General features: G+C 39.5%; 1 protein-coding gene across 1 annotated transcript in view; it reads left to right on the forward strand.

The window, feature by feature from the left end:
* LOC103138444 (leucine-rich repeat-containing protein 16B-like) overlaps positions 1 to 21,148 on the forward strand; it is a 116,812-nt gene extending 95,664 nt beyond the window's left edge. The window contains exons 19-30 of the mRNA XM_016671783.1: positions 1,827 to 1,973; positions 2,943 to 3,009; positions 3,161 to 3,348; positions 5,504 to 5,583; positions 10,482 to 10,601; positions 12,541 to 12,709; positions 14,574 to 14,934; positions 15,977 to 16,080; positions 16,178 to 16,373; positions 17,326 to 17,397; positions 17,690 to 17,803; positions 20,937 to 21,148. Coding sequence (XP_016527269.1) covers positions 1,827 to 1,973; positions 2,943 to 3,009; positions 3,161 to 3,348; positions 5,504 to 5,583; positions 10,482 to 10,601; positions 12,541 to 12,709; positions 14,574 to 14,934; positions 15,977 to 16,080; positions 16,178 to 16,373; positions 17,326 to 17,397; positions 17,690 to 17,803; positions 20,937 to 20,971 — 1,653 coding nt within the window. The 3' untranslated portion in view covers positions 20,972 to 21,148. The remainder of the gene's footprint in view (positions 1 to 1,826; positions 1,974 to 2,942; positions 3,010 to 3,160; positions 3,349 to 5,503; positions 5,584 to 10,481; positions 10,602 to 12,540; positions 12,710 to 14,573; positions 14,935 to 15,976; positions 16,081 to 16,177; positions 16,374 to 17,325; positions 17,398 to 17,689; positions 17,804 to 20,936) is intronic.
* The last annotated feature ends 1,139 nt before the right edge of the window (positions 21,149 to 22,287 follow it).

Here is a 22,287-nt window from a genome sequence, read left to right on the forward strand (position 1 = left end):
GTTCCTGTCAACAAATCCAAGGAGAATTAAGACCGTTTGTGTTTTTAAAAACGTGAAGTCCATCGTGGTGTGGTGAGAAATGTTATTCACAAGCGGAAAAACCTTAAAATCTTACATAAGGGAGAGTTGTGCAGACTTTAATAAACTAATATTATGTTATTGTTTTGCACAAATATGAGGGTTGATAAAGTTAAAACATCCAAATTTTTCAATATAATTTCTAGAAATTTGGTTTTTCTACAAGCTATCAAGTTACGATCTCTGCGTTTTTTTCCCCCAGCACTATATTGACAAGAAGGTAAACATTTTATTTTATCAAGTCCATTCGATGCTGTTGACTTGAATTTTTCCAGAGTTGTTCGGCGATCTCTTTCCCTGGCCGGTTTTGTCTGTGAAATAACGAATTACTGTATATTGGCTCCTCTTAATTGAACTGCAGGAACATAATGAGTGAAATGAGCTCAGCTGTTGCCATTAGCATTTCATGCTAACGTATTTCATCTTGAAAACTGCGCAGATGTTTCAGTTTTATTAAACCTTAATGTATTTTTTATAAAAACTCTGCCTTACACTAAGGAGCTTGAGTTAGACTGTAAATAACACCTTATTATATCACCACATTCTGCATGCTAGGTGCTATGCTAACATTGCATTATGTTGAGTTGCTAGCTGTTGGCTAATTATCTAATTGTGTCATGTTACAGATGTTGAGTTAGTTCTTCTTTTTCTTTTTTACCAGAAAAAAAGTTTTCCCTCTAACTGTAGACTATCTCTACTTTCAAGAATAATTTACTCTGTAGCTCAATTCTTCCAGATGCTAATACATTTTCCGCGGCCACCATACATGGTGATTCACACAAACTGCTCTGAATTCTTCAAGACTCTTGATGTTTAGCCTCAAAGTTCAATTTCATCAGCCTCTTCAAAGCATAATTAAAACTCCTTTCACCTGATGTCAAGTCGTTACTGTATTAATAAGCTTAGTTAAATAAAATAATGAAATAATTCAGGAGATTTTGATGGATCAATTTTGCTAAGCATCTTAAAAGCATAAATGATTGATGGAGATGGTTATAATTTTATATAATTAATTACCTTCATTGGCCTTTTTTTTTTGTAAACACCTTTATGCAAGCTAAAGAAAATATTGAAAAGCGACTTCTCTCATCTCAGTGATGCAGATTGTGCCGCATAAAGTCAAAGCTCAACGGGATGAAAATGATGGAAATGTAAAGTGAATCAAAACCAGCAGCAGAAATCTTATTTTGAAGAAATTGAAACCTGTAATATCTGGAGTTATGTCAAAGTGGCTGTGATTTTAGTGTTTACCACCATCAGTAGAAATGTTTACTTCCTTGTAGGGGAAATATTTATGCTCTCGAGCAACACAGAAACCTGGTTTGGAGGTAGTTAACTTTATGATCTGATGCTGCAGGGTCCAATCTTTACATAATGTAATCTTTGAAATGAACACGGCTTGAAAGCAGACCAGGAGAGGCTTCTAACAGCATCGCCGCCTGGCCAGCTCTGCTTTGCATTCTGTTCACTATCTCCACTGTTATGTCTCATTCTCCTCGCTGTGTTTTGCTGCAGTGCCAGCCTGTCCTCTATCTTCCCTCGCTCTGCTTTGATGATCAAGAAACTGAGTGTAATTCATGTTTGTCTCAGGCTTTCCAAACCAAATCGCCCTTTTGTTTTGTTTGTGAACCCGACACGCAGAGAGGACAGACCCACCTCTCCTAGGACACTACATTTAAGGACAGTCGTTTGATTGATGTGAACACTTGAATGACAGTGTTGTTGAATGTTGTTGATGTGTGTGTGTGCGTGTGTGTGTGTTGCGTCAGCTACGACAGGTCTCTCAGGCAAAGCGCTGGGACGATGTCGGGACGGGTAGGCGATCCGTCAGGCATTCGAGACTTGTTGAATCGCTGGATTTCCCCGATGAGGACTTTGGAGTGAACCTTGGAATAGTAAGTGTTACAATATGACGGGAAGTCTAAATATATTTATCGTCTTTCTGGCATGATGAAGATTTTAACACAGAACCCAGTACCATACAAAATTTACCACTGTGTCCCGATACAACTTTTTAAAATCCCGATATGATACCCATATCGCAGCTATGAGTGTTGGCCGATACCGATATTGACCCGATACAATATCAGCACGAGTCATAGACGTTTAATACGTATTTTATAGCCTGAAATGTTAGAAAAGACTTGATCAAGTGATAATACTCAACACCAAAGATATGAGAACTACTGACCCATTTATTATGAACCAGTGGGTCTACTTTCAGGATACAAGTGCTGCTGGATTGAAATGCTGGGGGAGTGATTATACACTGCAAAAACACAACTTCTTACCAAGTAGTTTTTTTGTCTGTTTTTCAAGTCCAAATATCTTAAAACGGTTGAAATAAGACAAAACCAACTTACAAGTAAATTTTTTAGCAGGAAATTTTAAATATTTTCCTCGTTTTAAGTCAAACTAGGCCTTAAAACAATATTTTAATATGGATTAAGAAAAGTACTAGTTCTACTGGCAGATTATTTCACTTAAAAGACATTTTTCCCATGTGATGCTCTTTATTTGGCTGATACCAGACCAATTTCTGATATTGATCAATTGCATTTTTGTATGCAAAGCAAACACTTATTGCAATATGATTATATTCCTTTACATTTTTATTACATCTGAAAACTTAAGTTGGACTTTTTAGTGTGTTGGGCATTTGTATTCAGGTGTCTTCCTAGCGTCTCCAGCTTTGACGCTGTTATCCCACAGCATGATGTTTGCTGACCACTATGTTTTAAGTGAATACTGTGTTATATTTCCACCACACCTCATGCTGTTCATGCAAGCCAGAAAGCTCAAGGGTAATGCACATTTTTCCAATGCACTGTACTTATGTCGTGTCTTCATTTTCCCTGGTAAAGGATACCATGGCGATCAAAAAGCGGAGCTCCAGAACCAGAAGGATCCGTCCGGTCTCCACCAGAATGAGTGAGTCTTCTGCCTCTGTTCCATCTTGCTTTTGACGCAGCTGAGATCAAAGGAGAGTGAAGCAGAAGCAGAGGAATATTTGATTAATGTGCTGCAGGTCAAACGCGACAGGATAGAGAGATCTCTGTCCCAGTTAATTCCTGTCTCCCAGGTTTAGGTGATGAACCCAGTCCCTCTCCCACTCCCTCTGCTCCTTCCCACTCGGCGTCTCTCACTCACTCGGCCTCTTGGGAGTCCCTTTCCACTCTCCCCACCAATGGCTCGCCTCTGCGTCACGTGACCCACGTCAGGCCACGCCCGCCGCGACGACACAGAGCTGCACACATTCCTCCTGAATCTGTGAGTAGACCCCTCTGATGTGACGTGCAAAAGAAATAGTCGCTCCCCTCCCGTTAAAGTTTAGTAGAATTTGTCATGTTACCTCCACAAACTGAATGTGTTGGGTTTTTTTTTTGTTTGTTTTTGTCTTCTGATATACAAACACAAAGTAGTGCATGATTAATAATCGGAGGGAAAATGGTTCATGGTTTCCAAAATTTAAGTCAATAAAAATTTCAAAAGTGTGTAGAATTCCAATGAGAGAGAGATCCGTTCTGTGAATCTCTGAGGTTTGAGAACATTAGCAAGCAAACAGCATCCCAAAGACAGAGAAACCTGGCAGACGGGTCAGGAATACAGCTGTGAGGAAGGGTTGGCTTATCGAAGAACTTGAACATCTCGCAGAGCTCGGTTCCGACCCGTCATCTCACATCAGCAGCCGAAGTGGGAGAATCAGTTGATACGGCAAATATTAGTCGTGAACTCCATAAATTTGGCATTTGTGGAACAGTGGCGAGAAGAAAGCAAGGAACGCCTGTCCAGTTTCTATTTATTAGTATTCACCCTTCTTTGGATGCTTTACTCTTTTAATTGCGAAACAATTAATTTACAAAAAGAAATCTTTCAGTGTCCAAGTGAAAACAGATTTCTACAAGATAATGATATCTAAATGAAAATATGAAACATAAACATGTGATTACATAAATAATCACCTGTTTGTTTAATTAGGAGTGACTGACCTAATTAAACAGAGGTCCTTTCAACTGCAGCCAGTAGTGGAGATCAAATGAGACTGTGTCTATATAAAGTCAGCTGGTTGTGGAAGGGGCATTCAGTGGTTAATCAGACACTCCAAGCAAATAAGTATAAGTCAGGGGATGGGTACAAATAAAAAAAACCTAAGAACATTGTCTGGATTTCAGAGGCTTGTAAAAGTAGGAGGTAAAATGAGTAAAAGCAATCTGTTTCGATCTGCAACAGAACCATGACTTCAGCAACAGAGCAAACCTGAAACGTCCAACTAAATGGTTTGAAGAGAAGAAGGTGGATGCTCAGAAGTGGCCTAGCCAAAGCCCAGTGCACAACTGATCCCCACTCAGCTTGATAGAGCTTGAGCAGTTTTGCGAGGAAGAATGGAGTAAAATTGATGTCCAGATGTGCAAATCTATCCACACAGACTCCATGCTGCGGCCACAGACGCATCTACTAAATAGTGACCTGAAGAGGGTGAATAGTAACACAATTACTTATTTTATGGAAAGAATTTCATTTAATTGTCATCATTTTTTTAGAAATCAGCTTTTTGTTTGTTAAAAAAGCCCAATTTTGTTGATTGATTTGCAAAAGCAACAAAAAGGCTCTGACATCCAAAGGGGTGAATACTTTCTCATTGGCACTGTAACAATTTATCTCAGCAGTTTCCTACAAGCCACATAGAGAAGACACAGCAAACATGTTGCTGTGGTTAAATTAGACCAAAATGTAACTTTTTAGTCTACATTCAAAACGCTGTTTTGATGCGACATCGCCACAGTAAAACATGGTGGTGGCAGCGTCATGCTGATCAAAGCATGTTTATGTTTTTTGGGGATATTTTAGTAGAAAAAAGATGTTGACGTTTTCTAGAGGTTTGACAGACAGACCCTTTGTTTGTTTTTGAGCTCACATCAACAGCGATTCAACCATAATCCCAACACGTGCCACTTTGAGGGATTTTTAATTTTTTTTTCCTTCTCTCCTTTTCTACGTGTGAACTTTTGGTATTCATTTTGTGTTTGTTGCCAGAGGCACCTTCCAAAAATAAGTTCCTTTCAAAGTAGGAAGCTGCCACATGTGTCTCTGTGACTCAAATGTTAATAGCGAACCGCCGTCTCCCCGGGAGACCGCAGGGCATCAACAAACAGCAGTTTGTTTGTTTAGTCTCTTTCAAAGCTCATTTCTAAATCGGTGCAAATTTATTTGGGGCGGCGTGTTAAAGGAGGTGTTTTACAGACGGACTTCTGCTGGCGTTGGATTCAGATCCGCCAGCCAGCCTTTTGAAAAGATCGCACCTTTTTGTTATCCTTTCCGCTTCTTGTGGACTTGGCAGATTGATCATTTGTTGTTCTCCTTCTTGTTATGTGTGTGTGTGTGTGTGCGTGTGTGTGCGTGTGTGTGCGTGTGTGTGTGTGCACAGCATTGCTCTGAGAACGGAGGAGTCAGTATGCTGGAGGATGGACTTCCAGATTTCTACAGCAAGAGAGTTCTGCCTGACAGGTGGGGTCACACTTCGGATTTATTTCCTTTGACCTGTTGCTCTATGACCTCTGACCTGCTAAAGAAGCCATTCAAGGGTTTCTCTTGAATGACTTCTCAGTTTGGTTACCTGGGCACTAAAAAAACTGAGAAATGTAATTTTCGAAGCAGCTAGGATCACTGACTCATTTTTATGCTAGACTAACGCAAAGTTATTTTTCTTTTAAATTAGCTACTGTCCTTCTAGCTGCTTTAGGGTTTCTAACAGACTAAGTTGATAAAGTTAAAAGTATTTTTGCAGACTCACTGTAAAAAAAAAAGAAAATACTTTTTTTCTCACTGATTCACATTGAGTCACACTTCACTTTTTTTTAAACTCAATTCATTTCAGTTTATTTATGTCACCCAGTCAATTCAATTCAATCACACATTCAGTCCGACCGATCCTAGTTATCCAAACAGTTCAGTACGCTCAATTAATTATTCGCCAAACAGCCTTGGACTGCCTCTGTATGCGCTTCTTCATCACATGGACACAAAATCAATCAATTTGCAATAGAAAGAAGAATCATTTACGGCTCTTTGTACGTGTAGCTTTGTACAAATTTCTTGCATTTCCCCCTCCACATCTAGAGGAACACGGAGACTGGGGTTTTCAGTTTTTATCCTGTAGATTGCAAACATTTAGATTTGAAATCAAAGCATATTAGACGCTTTTTTTCCCCCAGGTTTTTACATCTAGACAAATAAAAAAAAAAGGCATCATGTGTAACTGTTCAAGGGCAAAAGTACTGCAATATGTCTCTGAGATGTATTGCTGAAATTACACTCTGTCAGGTCATGACGCTGAAGACGTCTTTCATAATAACAGGTGTAACTAACATTAAGAAGCAGACAGCTGCCTGTGGATGAAAGTCGAGCAAACGTGAAGATGGAAAATCAATCAGACCTTTTTATACAAACACTGGAAAAAAAAAAAAAAAAGAAGCAGAAGAACCATTTTGGAATATCTGTCAAACTGTTGGAGCGAGGAGCAAATTTAGCAGCTGACAGCAGAGACATTGAGAGCTTTCATTAAGAAATCCCTCTAAAACAACCATTGGTGATGCGATTGCCAACCTGCACAGGGCAGGAGTGAGTCACAAGAACGTTCCATGGGCCAAATTATAGAGGGTTCACCAGAGGATGCAAAACATTATTAGCTAGAGCTAATAGCTAATAGTAATAGCTAATAATAGTCAATAATTTGTCCAAAAAGCTAAGAGAAAAACATCTAACAAAAATTTGAGAAAAAGAAATAAAAATGCAACAAAACCAGCAGATATTTCATTGTGGTGCAAGATAATGACCCAACACACCCACTGCCAAAACAACACACTTACTCTCCACACTTAGACCCACAGAGTTTTCATTTTAGCTCCTTAAGAGGAGAATTAATGAACAGAAATAAGGATCGACTGAAAGAGGTTGTGCTGAAAGCGTCACAGAACAAGAAGAATGCAAATGCTTCTTTTTTTTTTTTTCTTTTTTTTTTTTGGACGTCGGCGGGTCAGAGATTTGAAGCAGTTTCTGGAAGCAAAGAATTTATTATAGAACAGAAACAATTAATGGCGATTAATTGATGTTTGAAATAATCTTCAACTGATTTAGTAATAGATTAATCGTTAACTTGAATATCGAGACTCTATGAAAGGACATTTGCTGAAAGAGCAAAAATACTGCAGATGCAATCTTTGCTACAAATGATCACAGAGTGCTGTATATCTGTGTGCAGTGGTTAAATAAAAAATCTTCTGAGTGACAATTTTTTAAATCTGATTAATCAATTAATCATTAGAATAATTGTAATCTCTTATGCACTTTCATCCATTTGTCTGTTCCGATATGTTGGCCCAACTTTATCTTCTGAGCTTTAGGTAACAGATCTACGTGTAAATTCATAGAAATACAGACTAAAATGTTGATGTCTCTTATTGTAAAAACCCAAATCTTTATGAATGTAACTATCATTTTCTATTTAACATTATTATTTTCTGTTCTGAAACTCCACAGCGGGAAATGTGCCACTAATTTTTACTTAGTAAAAATGTGACCTTGCCTCCATTTGTGGCAAAGTGACGCCATACCAGAGACGCCGAGTTGTGGCACGCTGGATCAAAGAGCCGCGCGGCCGCGGTTCAAACCATTAAGTCTGTGAATCCAGCCTTGGCTGCAAAACTCGTTGTTGATTCGCTGCAAGCATGAATTTCCAGCCAATCGATCAAACTAGTGATGACTACATCTACGTGAAGGTCATTGCTTTAGGGGAGAATCCGCAGATTGTTATTCAGTTTTACAGCCTCTGCAGAGAATCTCATGAGGATGGTCTTTTATGCTTTAAAAGAAAACATTATTACTTTACCCAAGTCAAAATGATAAAAAAAGACGAGAGTTTTCAGATTTCTTTAGCTGGACACTCAAATACATGTTGCATGAGGAGAACGAGCTAACTCATTAGCTGTGTGTGTGCGTGTGTCTGTATGTAGCAGATTTATTAGCATGTCTTAAGATAGAAATCCAAACTTTTGTGTTGATTTTTCTCAGTAAAAGAAAAAAAAAAAACACTGAGATTTTTTTTTCTTTGCTTTTTTTTTTTACTAACCACAGCTGTTGGTCACCCTGCTGCTTACATGTCACACTTAAAACTGATGCTTACCCCGCCGCTCCCATTTAAGTTTTGGTTGTTGTTGTTTTGTTTGTTTGTTTTTTTTCTTTCTCTTGCCAACATTAGAAAACAGAGAAAGCATGTAAAAATGTGAACGTAATCAGTATAATTATATAATTGTATTGTAATATGCTTTCTCAGTAAAAATGTTATAAAAAAAACTGATGCTTAGACATTTTCTAATATTGTCGAAGGTTAAAATGTACAGAGGGTCATCTTTAAAGTATGGATGGTCTTTTCTCTTCACCTCACCCCACAGTTTGAGTTTTGCTTTGTTTCTTTCGTGTGAATCCAGCCTTGGCCGCAAAACTCGTTGTTGATTCGCTGCAAGCATGAATTTCCAGCCAATCGATCAAACTAGTGATGACTATATCTACGTGAAGGTCATTGCTTTAGGGGAGAAAGCAATGATTGTCATGGAAGAAGAAGTCGATTTTGGATTTGGTGAAAAAGTTTGGTTTTGTTTATAGGTTTTGGATTATTATTCATCTATTACACAATAACCATCCTATTTCAGTTTTTTTTTTTTTTAAAAAAAAGCAGAATTTGCTAGAATTTTGCTTAAAATCTCCTGGAATAGAAAAAGACCAAGCGCGTCGTTTATCTTTGTTCTTTAAACGGGGCATGATGTTCTTTCCCACAGTTTCACATCTTCCGTTTTACATCAGACCTTACATGGAGTATTTTCCATCATCAGAACAAAATCAATGTCGGTATCGCCACCATATTCCTAAATGATCCTGGTCCTTTAACAATCTGCTCGATAGTTGGTGAATAAATCACAAAACCAAACATTTCTAAGCCTTTCATGAAATGACTGAGAAGGAAATCAGTGTCACAGTGCGTCCCCATGTCTTCACCTGTCCTCGTCCTTTGCACTCGCCTTCCTGTGTGTTTTAGATGTTTTTCTGCTCCATCGCAGACGATTTAAATGATTAAATTAGTCCCTCAGCAGGTCATCAGGATCGCTGGCGGCTGTTTAATGGCCCGTCACTTTAAATCAGACACACTGGAGCAACGGCGGATCTGAAACACGCCAGACTGAGAACTTCCAGAAAAATGGCGGTCGCCTTAATCGCGGCTTGTAGACGGGAAGCTGCTCCCTCTGGCTCGTCCCGCTCCGGCAACAAATGTCTACGATTTGCAAAAATCGGGTCTTTATTTATTTATTTTTGGTAAAATAACCAACCGTCTTCAATATCTGTCACGTCTAGTCTGCTTGATTTGATTTGAGTAATTTACACATGGAGGCGTTCAGACTGGAGGCGCAGTCGGCTTCATTCGTCCCTCACGCTTATTTCAGCGAAAACTTTTTTCCTGATCCAGTAATGATACATTTGTGTGCAACATAATCCTTTTATAAACCTTTCATTCAAAATCTGTGAAACACATTAGTGTCAAAAACGTCTATGTTGATATTACATAATCAGTTCATCCTCTCAACAGCCCTGATATCCTTTCATAAAAGATGCTTTGTTTTTTCAGGGAGTTTTTGTTATCCTTTGTTTTGCTTGTATAATAGATAAAAAAAAATAACTATTGATTGGAGTTTCACAATCAGCAGAAATCTCAGAACATGGGAAACACTACGTACCTTTCCATGTTTTGCTACGCTACAACAAAAAAACTTGAATGTAACTTTTTTCTATTTTAGAACAAAGTGGTGAAGAAAATGAACCGTGGTTTGTAAGCAACTGAAAAACAGCTCAAACTATCAGATTGGATGGAGAATTTCTATTAAAAAAAACATTTTTTAAAGTGTTGCTGCAGGTTTTCAGGTAGATTTAGTCATAAACTTTAACTAGGTCATTTCATTTTGCCTCAGGGTGATGAACCTCCTCCATAAAGTCTCAAATCCTTTGCAACTTTGTTTTTTTTAACAGATTTTATTCATGTTTATATTTTGTTTAGTTTATTTCAACTTTACGTCAAAACAGGTTCCCTCTTCCTGCTGAAAGTAACTTTCCAACAGCATTACCCTGCCACCGCCGTGTTTTACTATGGAGGCCGTTTGTGACTTTGGTGTTGCTTGCACTTAAAATTTTGAGAAAATACATAAAAATTTATGACTGCATTGTCTGGATACTTCTTTTTCTTACAGGTTTTATCATTGCAACTCCACAAAAAAAAATCCATCTAACTTTCCTCCTCCAATCGTCTCTCCAGCATTCACACTTCTTCTGTCTTTTTTGTTTTTATCTCCCTCTTCCTTCAGTCAGCTGTCATCCCTCCATCAGGCCCAATCACTCAGGAGAAAGAAGAGGCGCAGCGTTCTGTCCATTTTCTCCGGCTTCCGCAAGAACCGCAACTCCACCTTCTCCAACCAGGAGTCTGAGTGAGTGAGCCGCGTTGGAGCAGGCGACCGGAGGGACGCTTAAGCGCGGCGAATAAGCCTCGCGTTGTGATGGCTGCTGAAGGAAGCCAGCCGTATGCATTCGCAGCGTTTATTATTCATAAATATTTCAGCGGAGGGAAATGTTTTCCTTGTCTTCAGCTGTTTTTCGCTTTGAATTTACGGCTCTCTGTACGTTCAGGCAGGTCTTATTTACTCCTCGACCTTTTAAAACTGCGGCGCGTTGCCAAATGGAGGAAATACAAGCCGGCAAACTGGGTTTTTTTTTGTTGTTTCTTTTTTTTCCCCCCCTACTTATCGTTACCCTCTCTGAGAAGAGAGCCGAGGGCAGCACTCAGTGGGAGCTCGCTTATTAAACTATGTCACTGATCAAAGAAGGAAAAGGTGACACTTGACGAAGGCTCCGGTTTGTTTTTCTGCTCACAGGTCTGCTTAGAACACCGGTCACGCCGTTAGCTCTGCCGGTAAACAACACTTCTATTGAGCAGTGAAAAGACATTACAGAAAGTTTCGAGCTAATCAGAGGGAGAATTAAAGAGGTTGCTCACTTGAAGGCCAGCCCATTAATTTGTCTCTTGGAAAACAGGTGATGTTGTTTAATGTCGGATAATAAATTGGTAGACGGGATGTTTGTCGCTGCTTTTGCTCAAATCTTCTCTTCATTTTCACAATGGCTTTTTTTTTTTTCTTTTTTTTTTTTTTACCTTTCTTGCAACAGCTTTTGTGAAAGGTTTGTGAAGGCCGTCGTACTTCTTGTGATGGTGGGTAAAGCTGGGATAAACAAAGATGACGAAGGTGAACCAACCAAACAATAAAGCTGGATTTGGATGAATATCAAGCTTGAGGAATGACTTAGCCTCAACTCTGTTGTAAATCCATTGTAAGCTTAACAGCCTCATATATGTTGGACAACAGAGAAAATTCACAATAAGTTCAAAGTTGTTTTGCCAAATATTGATTCAAAAAGAATTAATTTTTTTTTGTCATTATTATGATATGACCGTTTGACCCCAAAATAATAAAAAGTTTGTGACTCACTAAAAGCTCAAGACATTAACCTTCCTTCTAATTATGATGGTTTTTAACCTTCTGACTTAAACAGCGTTTATTCTATAAACTGTTTTTAAAAAATAAATAAACACACAGAATTTACTAGATTATTTAAACTGCAAAAGCGTAATGCAATTTGAAAACAAATCAGGCAGGGCTGAAGCCATTAAACTGAATAATCATGATTAACTGGTTAATGAAATAATCGTCAACTAATTTAGTGATTGATTCATCGCTAACTGGAGTATTCAGACTCTACAATGTGCCATTTGCTGAAATATAAGCACCCTCAGAGCAATGTTGAGCCAAAACTTTTTTTAAAATTACATTTTTCATTTTAAGATGACAATCGTTATGTTTGTAAATATGTTCTGACTGGAACTCCTTAAGTGATAGTTTTAGCTTCACCTGGTTCAAAATTTGGTCAAAAATAAATCCTGGTAAGAACTTTTTGCCATACAGTTATTATTAATTGAATCAAAAAATGGTCGGCAGATCAGCCACACACTGTATTTATGCAAAGTCGAGAAGAAAGGGCTGCGCTTCTCACATGTTGATGCTACAAGTTTACTTTTAGCTGCAGATTCACGCTTTGCCACAAATTATCAAGTGTACAAAACAGTATTAAATGTTACCGCATTTTCGGCAATAAAATGTTTATTTTCTTATTTAAAAAGTAAGCTGAATTATTATTTGCATTTCTAGTATTGTGTAAAATGAATTTAAGTGGAAATAGTTTTATCCGATTAATTGATTAATCGTCGGAATGATCTACATAAAAATCAATCACTAAGCTAACGGTTAGCTGCATCTGACCAACATATTTGTACCTCAGCTGTCAGGTCACCACTCAGGCCTTGTGTGTTTCCAGGTGCGCCTCAGAGAACGTCTACTCCATGATTCAGCACCCTAAAGACACCGGGAGGCCAGAGAGCGCCGTTCCGGGAGCGAACGGGACCTTGTCCTCACCTCGGCCAGCTCAGGGCGTACCTGCTCACGGACTGAGGACCGCCAGCCCCCCCTGCTCCATCCAGAGACAGGTACAGTGTAACGGAGCGTCCCTGGGAGTCGGCAGCTGTTGACGCGCTTTCTGATTAGTTTAGAGACCGAGCCGGGCATTTTTGAAAGTGGATCTGTGTGCTCAGTTTTAAAAACGAAATTATTCTGCAGCCGAACTGTGCAACAGCAGATAGCAGCATTAAAAGGAATGATGTGACCTTTGTTGTTATTATCTTAGTTCTTTCATCAGTTACACTCAGACGTGTCTAGATTATTTTTTCTACACTTTATGCCCCTTTTACAGGGGCACAAACTGGAGAAGGGTGGCACACTAAAATTGCAATTTCATCTAATTGTCCTGCAAAACTGGAAAAACAAAACTATTTATTTACCCAAATAAAAGACATGGCTCAGTTTAGCACAACAAAACAGTGGATTAGGGCACAAGGTAACGTTTCAAATCACACAATTAGCCTGTTTAGCTAAGCGTAGCTTACCTGTATACAACTAAATTTTTTAATGCCGCTTTGCTAATGCTTAGGGTTGCCACCTTTCAGAAATTAAAATAAGGGACCAGTCCCTATATTTGTAAAGCGGGGTGCTGCGGCGGCAGCGTGTTGGTTAGTGTGTGTTACCCAGAAAGCAGTTGGGCACAATATCGCAACACCAACACCATGAGTCAAACAATGACTGAGGCAGTGTGCTATATAAACTACTCGGGGACCAGTTCTTTATTATTACATACACACACATTTGTAGAATACGGACCAAATTGTCGTTGCGTATAGGTTTAATATGGGACGCTACATTTAACAGCCTCGGTCATTGTTTGACTCAATTTATCAACTTAAAGTCAAAGTTACTGAACCATTACAGACGACAAACAATTGCAAATAACTGTTTAATAACTCTGTTTTCTCATTAGTAAAGAGGCTTTTTGTATGGTAGTCTGAGGCTGCTTTTCTGTATACAACTCTGTTTTTAGCGCCGCTATGCTAACTCTATTCAACTTATCAACTTAAAGTCAAACTTATTGAGCTTTTTATAATCTACAAATGGCAAATAACTATTTAATTACTCCCTTTTATTCTTTATGAAGAGTGTTTTTTGTGTGTGTAGTAGACTGAAGCTGCTTTTTCATCTACCATATGCAGTACATCAACCTGCTAATGGAACTGGGGATGGAAATTAGCCACTTGGCTATAATCTCATGTATAACATGTAAATGTTAATTGATATGTAATGTCCTTTTTTTAATTTTTTTTTATATATAAACTTGAAATAATCAACGACGACAAAATAATTAATGGCGGTTGTGAAAAGGAGCATTTCTGTCATCTACTGACGTAGATGGATTATGAACAAGCGAACACATATGGTGGGGAAGAGGCAGGGTGGCCAATCAGATTTCAAGAATAGTTGGTGCTTTGAAGATTACTGCATGATTAAAGAAGGAATATAAAGAACAATAAAAGCTAGGCTTTAAATTTGCTTTATAATGAAGATGTCAGTTCCTGAGCACCCTGCTCCCACCTCTGTAGTCCCATGTGATGACATGGAGCAGAGCTGCCTGCTGTGCTCACCACCTGCTATTCCCAGCGTTTTTATGTCTGGGATTTGTGCAGCTGCTTGTGTGAAACATAGACATTAAGGCTTATCTTAAATCTCTGCCGCACACTCTTACAGAACCAAAATGTCTGCTCCGACTCTTTTCCCTTTTGTCAGGTGAAGTTAGAAATCTTTCAATAATTAGATATTTGGAATCATAATAGGTATTCGGTTTGTTGTCAACAAAATCTTTCCAGGACGTCCACAAAAAGCAGAGTTGCGAGTGTGAACGATGCAAACATTTATATGATTCTGCCTAACTGGGATTCTGCGTGCGGCCTTCCCCCTGTGCTGCAGTCCACAGATCTGGTCAGCATGGTGTACAGCTGCATCGGGGCGGAAATCGAGGACTCCGACAGCAGCAGCACCTGCGACATCAAAGAGTCGTTGCAGCACAGCGCCGACGGATCAAACGCCATCTCGGACGCCCTGACAGATCCGCGGAGTAACGGACATGTGGCGTCCTCCAAACACCAGACGGACAGGCAGATGGAGACGGCCAGGCAGGAGAGGATCGTCCCACTGACTGAGTCGCGGACCGAGGCGGGAGAAGATGTCCAGAGCAGCGGCGTCGGCAGCGCCAGGCCGGAGCCGCCTCCGCACAGCTCCAAGCCAAGTCTGGCTGTGATGAGGCAGAGACATCTGCAGGACAGTTCAGGTACTGCAACCTCTACGGCAAATAGAGTTTGATCTGTCAGCAGACACATTGTTGGAGACGGGAAAGCCTCTGTGGTGTGCAGCGTCTTGCAAAAGCGTGATTTCTGATAGATGCCTGCAAGGAAGGGCGTGACTGTGAAGTATGGAAAAAAAAAGTTAAAAGCCAAGTGTATCATCCATTTGTATTTAGCCTTCTTTTTCTGGAATCATTTTAACTGCAATTACAGCTTCTCACATTAAGGGTGCATTCACAATAACCCTGCTTAGTACGCTTTAATCTAGCTCTAGTTTGTTTACCTAGAAAGTCCAGGTTGTTTGGGGAGTTCTGAATGCACAATCGAAAAAAGCAAACTCTGGTCTGCCTAAAAAAACCTCGGTTTGTTTGAACCGCTTCAAATTCGAATCATGTGGATGCAAAGGGATTCAAGGGTCTGCATACTTCACAGTTTCAAACTGGTTGAAATGCGAACTTGAACATGCAGAGCAACCTTCTGAGACAATCCGCTTTGCCTATAGCGTAGCCACAAAGAAAAGCTGTCAGGTCTAAACGTAGAGGCTTCATCTGGGAACTGCGCCTCGTCAGAATTGTTTGAAATTGTTTTAAATGAATGAGCTGGTAGCTGGATAGAGTAAGGCTGTGGTAGCGTACAATGAAGTGATTTAATGACTCAGACATGATCTGGATGTTCTCCAGATTCACAGAGTCACAGTCGAGGACTATTGGCAGTTTATTGGCTGCAGTCTTCACTGCAGGTTGGAATCCCAAATAGCAAATTATTAATAAGCAACAGAAATGCACAAATATTTGGCTTTTATGGACTGAATAACTTGTTTGTCTTTTAAAAACTGAGCAGCTTTCTGATCTATAGTTACAGGTGGTTTGTTTTTACTTTAGCGTTTCTTTTCTTCAGCCATGGCTCGCGTCTCGGAACCCATAAAGTCTCTCTGTCAGAGTCTCTGCTTCGGGGCTTTTGGTTTTGAATCAGAAACAGAGGTTTGATTGATCACAGAGTTGATGGAGTTTCCTGTGGTTTTGTTACCAGAAGAGGCAGGAATGCCAGAGGGAGAAGAACAGAGTGAAAGACTGCAGGAAGAGAAGCAGAGAGGGCGAGGACCAGAGGGACAGCGTCCTCTCATTCCCAAAAAGGTATGTGGTAAATAAATAGGATTTAATTATTTTTTTTTCTGCTGCAGGCCAATAGACATGAAAAATTAAATAAACACATGATATCCTCTGCTGCTAGCCCAGTGTAGACCTCCAGAGAGACAAGACCTCTCCGGAAATGACCAGGACTTCACCGAAAATTCCTGCGAGTCTCGAAGAACAGAACAACGACCAGAAGAGTTCGCCTCCGGCTCAGACGGCGTCTGATGACAACGTGAGCAGCGAGACAAGGAGCCTTGGCTTAGAGGATGCCGATCCCACCGTCATCAGCCACGGTATTATTAAAATGGTCGTAGCCAGAGATCGGGACTCGAATCTTAGATTTCAGACGAAACTTGGTCTCCAAACCAGAGGTTTCAAACTTCAGGTCCTCAATCCTCGGAGTCCCGCAACTTTAGATGTGTCTTCAAAACACCTGAATCTACTAAGTTTGTCTAAATATGCTAAATCAGACATGTTGGACCAGGGATGTACCTAAATGTTGCAGAACAACGGCTCCCCAACACCCTAACCCCGTGGTCTGTGACTCAGACTGGACGTTGTTAAATAGGTTGAATACCAGGAAAAAAATGGTGAAACAGTATAATCATTACAAACAGACACTTCCTACATTGATTGAGTCACTACACTGCTCCTTTCTCTTTACTTTTTAAATTATGTCGCACCTTGGAACATGTTTACTGTCTAGATTTGACAGTTTTAATACCGTTTTTAGAAAATGGTTTCCTAATAATCCTCACTAAGGTGTGAACAATTTGGACGCAGCCGTAAACCGATGTTGACTCTGCCGTTACAAAAGCAGAGTCACTGTTTTCCAACTAAAACTCTTTTTAGTTAAAATTAGATATTGGCAGCTGTATATACACCTCACCGTTTATTTTGCTACCACATCCTAGAATATATTTTAATAAAAATCCACAGAGGTTGAGAGCAGTTTCTGTGTATCAAGTTAAGTGTTTTAAAATTGATCACCGTTACATATTTAATTGAGGCGATTCAAATTAATTTTTGAATGTCCATTCTTACTTCGTCTGTAGTTCATGTTATTATTATTATTGAAGATTTTCAGACATTCTCCTCATTCCGATCAGCAGAAGTCAAATGTTTCTTATTCATCACCTTCATTTCTACTCGTACAGATGAATCCTGTTCTTAAATGAAGATAGTAAACCATTTGGGCAGAATGTGGTGAATAATGATGATGACCCCCTCCGTATACACCCACAGATGAGGAAGCAGATCATAATGGATTCCCCAAAACATCCCATCACACCAGGAAGTCCAACTCATTTGACATAGGTACTGCTCCTCTGACATGGTCTGTTTCCGGCCCCCTGCTGTGGCGTTCCTTTGTGCATGCTGGAGTATAAATGCATCTCTCTCTACATTTGTTTAAAACAGTGTCATCATGCCTTTTTTCCCTTTCATTTCTGTACCTAATGAACTCAGCATGGGTCTGTTATTTTGGCTTCTCCCAACCCTTTAGACTGTGCTGGCATCTTATCGCTTCCTCCACCTTTATTTCTTCCTTTTCTTTATTTTAATTCCCACACCCCACTCTGTGTATGTCTCCTGACATTTCCCCTCTCAGGCATGGAAAGAGACATGCCCTGTGATCTGGAGAGGCCCTCAGATCGCAGGTTCCCTGTGAAAAAGCCCACCTTTCCCCAGTACAGAAACAGATCCCTGGACTTCCCTGCTGGGTGTATGTATCTGCTCCATTCCCTTTCTGATGCATGTGGTGTGACCACTAATTGCCCTCCACCCGATTTTATACTGCATGTGTTTTTGAACAAAAAATTTTCTTTCTTTTTTTTCACTTTTCAGTGTTTGCTATTTTTTGCTCAAGCTCGCTTTTATTAAGCCCCTCACGCACGAGTCACACCCTGCGCATTAAAAGCAAGGCCGCACAGTCGCTTTATAAATGATTGATCAAAGTAAGAGACCATAGAATAGCATTTAAAGGAATAATCTGGCTAATTTCCAGGCATGTCTCACTTCCATTAGCACCCTCCGGTGACAAAGCAGACGCCAACTTCCTCATTTCCACCTTTTACTTCTCGTGCTTAATTCTTTTCCTTGGTTCCATTATTGTGATAATTGGCAGACGAGTTTAGCTGATTCATCATCATTTTCCACTCTGAGCAGCGCGGTGCTGGAGACGTCGACCTCGGGGTTGCTGGAACTGAAAGAATGCTAATGATGAGGCGAAGCCCACTGCCAATTTCCCTTGTAATCCAGAGCGGCGCATCTTAAAATTCTGCTGCAGAAAATCTTCAACACATTGAGGTTGCACATCTTTGACTTTGTAGTATTAGAGCTAATTATCTCAAGTATGAAAGGTCTGATCGCCCTCTGTGATCCGTCATATCAGGGATTCAGTGCTCTCGCACCGTTTGCTTCAGTTATTACACCGAGGTCTCAGTTTCTCCCTCTTGCAGATCAATACTTGACACGTCTGCCTGGTGGAAAAAGTAAAATATCACCATTAGGTTTTCCTCTGAAGACTGATGAAAACGGCTTTGTCTCCCAATGTTTGGAATTTTAAATTGAAATTCCTGCAGACACTTGAAGAAACAAAGGGAGACGACCGGCGTTCGTTCCAGATTTGTCATTTACGTTATCTAAACGTCTAAAATGTTAAGCGGTCACTGAAAGCAAGAGAAAAAGAAAGCCAGTCTTTGATATGAAAGCCTAAAAATGTCAAACAACAGATCATACTCTGGATTGGTAGAAAAGTGGAAAATTAGCTTTTTGACTTTTTTTTCCCCCTAAAACACAAACCCAGAATAAAAACATTTTGAGTGATATCGATGGATGAGAAAAGGCTCCTTTATAGAGAGCCACTAAGAAATCGGTTGACTGAAAACCCAGTCTTTTATCCAATCGGGAAACATGTCAACATGTCACTCAAACAACAACACTCTTTGGTGTGGAAGTTGCCACTGAGGGAGGAAGATTTAAAGTTAATTATTTTTAGCTTAATTGAAGCATTTCGTAATGAAGGCAGATGAAGTTTCCTGGCTGCTGCTTTGTTTTTTCTCTTCAGGAAGCCGAATGTATAAAAGTATAAAACTGATGTTGCTTTGTTTGACCATTTAGGCGTTTCCATCCTGCTGGGTTGGGAGAAGATGACCATCTTTCAGAAGTCTAATTGTCTTGTAACAGTCGACAGGAAATACTGACTTTAGTAGCATACGCTCAGCATGCTAAGTGCTGATTCAAGAGACTTTCTGTTTCAACTCTAATCCTTTTGTATTTGTTTTAAAGTAGTCGTAACATCCTCTTTAACCTGCAGAGCTGTGTCACACTGACACGACCCTCTCTCTTATACGCACACAGTGTGACATCACCTCTGGTCCCCATATAAATAATTCATAATCACAGAGAGGCGCATGGAAGCTACTCTATAGTTACATCAAACAGAAAAATTAACCAGCACAAAGTCTTTTAAAATGTCCAGTTGGACACAGCTAGTTTTATTCAGTTTTAGTGTTTTTTTGTTTTGTTTTGTTTTTCTTTCCACTTGAATGGATCTCTTTAAACAAGAACAAACGTTAATCATTAATGTTCCTCAATGTGTCTTGTAAAGTTGTAAATTAAATATGGTGTTTTTGGGTTGTTTTTGTTTTTTACTTTTTGAGTTTTGATGTCCCATAGCCAGGAAGATTTTAGTTTTTGCATGTTTGTCAATGTTCAGTCATCAGAGACACAACTCTAACTTTAGGATGTTTCTAATGTTCTTTTTTTTTCTTTTTTTATTTTTTTTATTGCTGATACTGGACACTTTTTCATTTGCTCATTCATCAAGAGATGTCAGGATTGGCTAAAATCTAACCTAGAGATTCAGCTTTGCAAAATCAGGGATCAGAAATCAGCATCTTGACTCTAGTATTATGTCTCCATTTGCTGTGTTAGCATAAATAGTTTGATACAAATTTATATGTCAGGCTGTCATATAATTATGTGGATTTAAGGCAATCAAAGACCATGAATAGAACATTGAGTTTTCATCCAAAGAAAGTCAGTAGGAGGGTAAAAGTTTTTTTCTGCATTATAGCGCATTAATCCCAGTTTGCATCAACTACACAAAATGGGAGCCCATCAGAAGCCACACATTTACCTCATGTACATGACGGGGCTTGATTTTTTGTTTTTATTAATTATTATTATTTTTATTTTTACAAAATCTTCTTAATTCCCTCTGATTTGAACTCCAGTGTAACATCATGTTCAGGCTGTTTAAACAGCTTTCTACACACAGGACATCAGTGTTAATGAGAGGATAGTGTTTATGATGGGTAGTCAATTGCTACCTAATCAACCTGCATGTCACTTGCTGAAGGCATTACTAAAGGCGAAAAATTGCTCACAGAGACGTGGCAAAAGAAAACTGTCCTTTAATTAAGCAGCTTTGGAAGGAAGGAAGGAAAGAAGGAAGGAAGCATGGGAGGCCGCTTTTGGCTCGAGCTCAAGGTTCCTAAATGTCAGACTGTCGTTGTCCGAGGAAAGACTTTCAACAGAGCAATAAAAAATGAACATTTTATTTATTGTCATGGCCATGCATCCCATTAAATGTGAGTCCTTGGGAAAGAAAGCACTTCATTACTGGGCATTGGTAACCTTTCATCAGATCGGGATGCGAAACGCCACGAAATCAAAACCTTGAGCCCAGACGTCTGGGCTTACTCTCACTTTAAACTATTAGGACCTTTTGCTTTTCCGCTTCTGCTTTTGTAACAGAAACCCTTTCTGTGTTGCCTATAATTTGATCCCTTAACAAGACAATTCAATAAGTCCAGCTTTTATTCCATCTCGCGTTACGTTTTCTCCTGCAGGTTACGAAGGCGGTAACGGAGACGGAGCATTATGACATTACCTGGGGACGGAGAAGACGCTGCTGGGAAGAAGAGACTGGAGAACGGAGAACTGGAGTGAGACGAGCTTTTAACACCCCGGCCTCCTCTCCCACCACGCACTCGAACTGAAAAACGGATTCATCCAGGGGATTCTTCGCCATTTCATCAATCTGTTGCTGAAAGTGCATGTTCTGTATACCTTCTTTTTAACTGCTTGCCCTCGTTATAGTTTCTCTCGCATAACGAGAAGATTCTTTCACACACACACTCGCAGTAGTTCTGTTCTCCAGTGAGCTCAAGGGAGTTTTATGCGTTTGTGCGAGTCGTTTAATGTTAAAAGATGTCTCCTCGTCGCCTTCCCCCACCTTTTACTGACAATCTGTGATTATTAAAAGTGAGTTTGTACCGTATTTATTTTAATGAGATGTAGATCAAATGCACTAACCATTGTGGTACTGCTGTTAGTTCACAATCAGGATTTAATTTATGATAATAGAATATTTGATAACTGTGTTTGTGAGTATGCTTTTTTTGTTTGTTTGTTTTTTGTCCTTTTCTTTTCGATGTATGCTGATGTTGATTGGAAAACTTGTTACCATGAACTTAGCTCTCTCCCATCTCTTCTAGAGTATTTAAATCAGCTGGCGGGTGGTTTTAATCTGATTTTAATTGCTGGAAAATAATTATATTTTCTAAAAATGCTTCTATGAATCAGAATAAATAAAATTGAATTAATAGAAGGAAGCAGTGTGTGAAATGTCAAAGTTAAGTTTTCGCCTGTTTTCGAGTCTTACAGCGATCCACATCTACAAGCTCTGCGTCATACAGAGCAGAAAATATGGAACCACAAGAGTGCCACTAAAATTACGTTTAAAAAAAAATCGATAAATCAAATGTAAGAATTAAAAAGACAAAATGAGAGCAGAACTATTTTGTTTTTTTTGTTGGTTAAAAAAGATATTTCCAAAGAAATGTAAAAAAAAAAAAAAAAGCTTGTTGACCAAGTAGTTCTTCTAAATTGTTGTATTATAAAGTTCAGTGGGTTTTTTTCCTCACTCCTTTCAGAAAGTGAAATAGATGAAGATTGATTACACAACTATTTCAAACACTTATTTAGATGGTTATTACAAGTGGTGTGGAGGCGATTAGCCCGTGGCTCTGCTGAGATGTTAGGGAAGCCCAGGTTGCATTTAAAAGCTGCCTTCAAGTCATCCGCATTGTTGGGTCTCATCTTCCCCTGGACAATATGGCATGAATTTTCTATGTAGCCGGTTTGCTGCCACAGTAACTTGCTTGATCGGAATGGGGGAAGAGGTTCAAATGAGAAAGA

The sequence above is a fragment of the Poecilia formosa genome, unplaced genomic scaffold, assembly GCF_000485575.1.
Source record: "Poecilia formosa unplaced genomic scaffold, Poecilia_formosa-5.1.2 Scaffold51, whole genome shotgun sequence".
NCBI lineage: Eukaryota > Metazoa > Chordata > Actinopteri > Cyprinodontiformes > Poeciliidae > Poecilia > Poecilia formosa.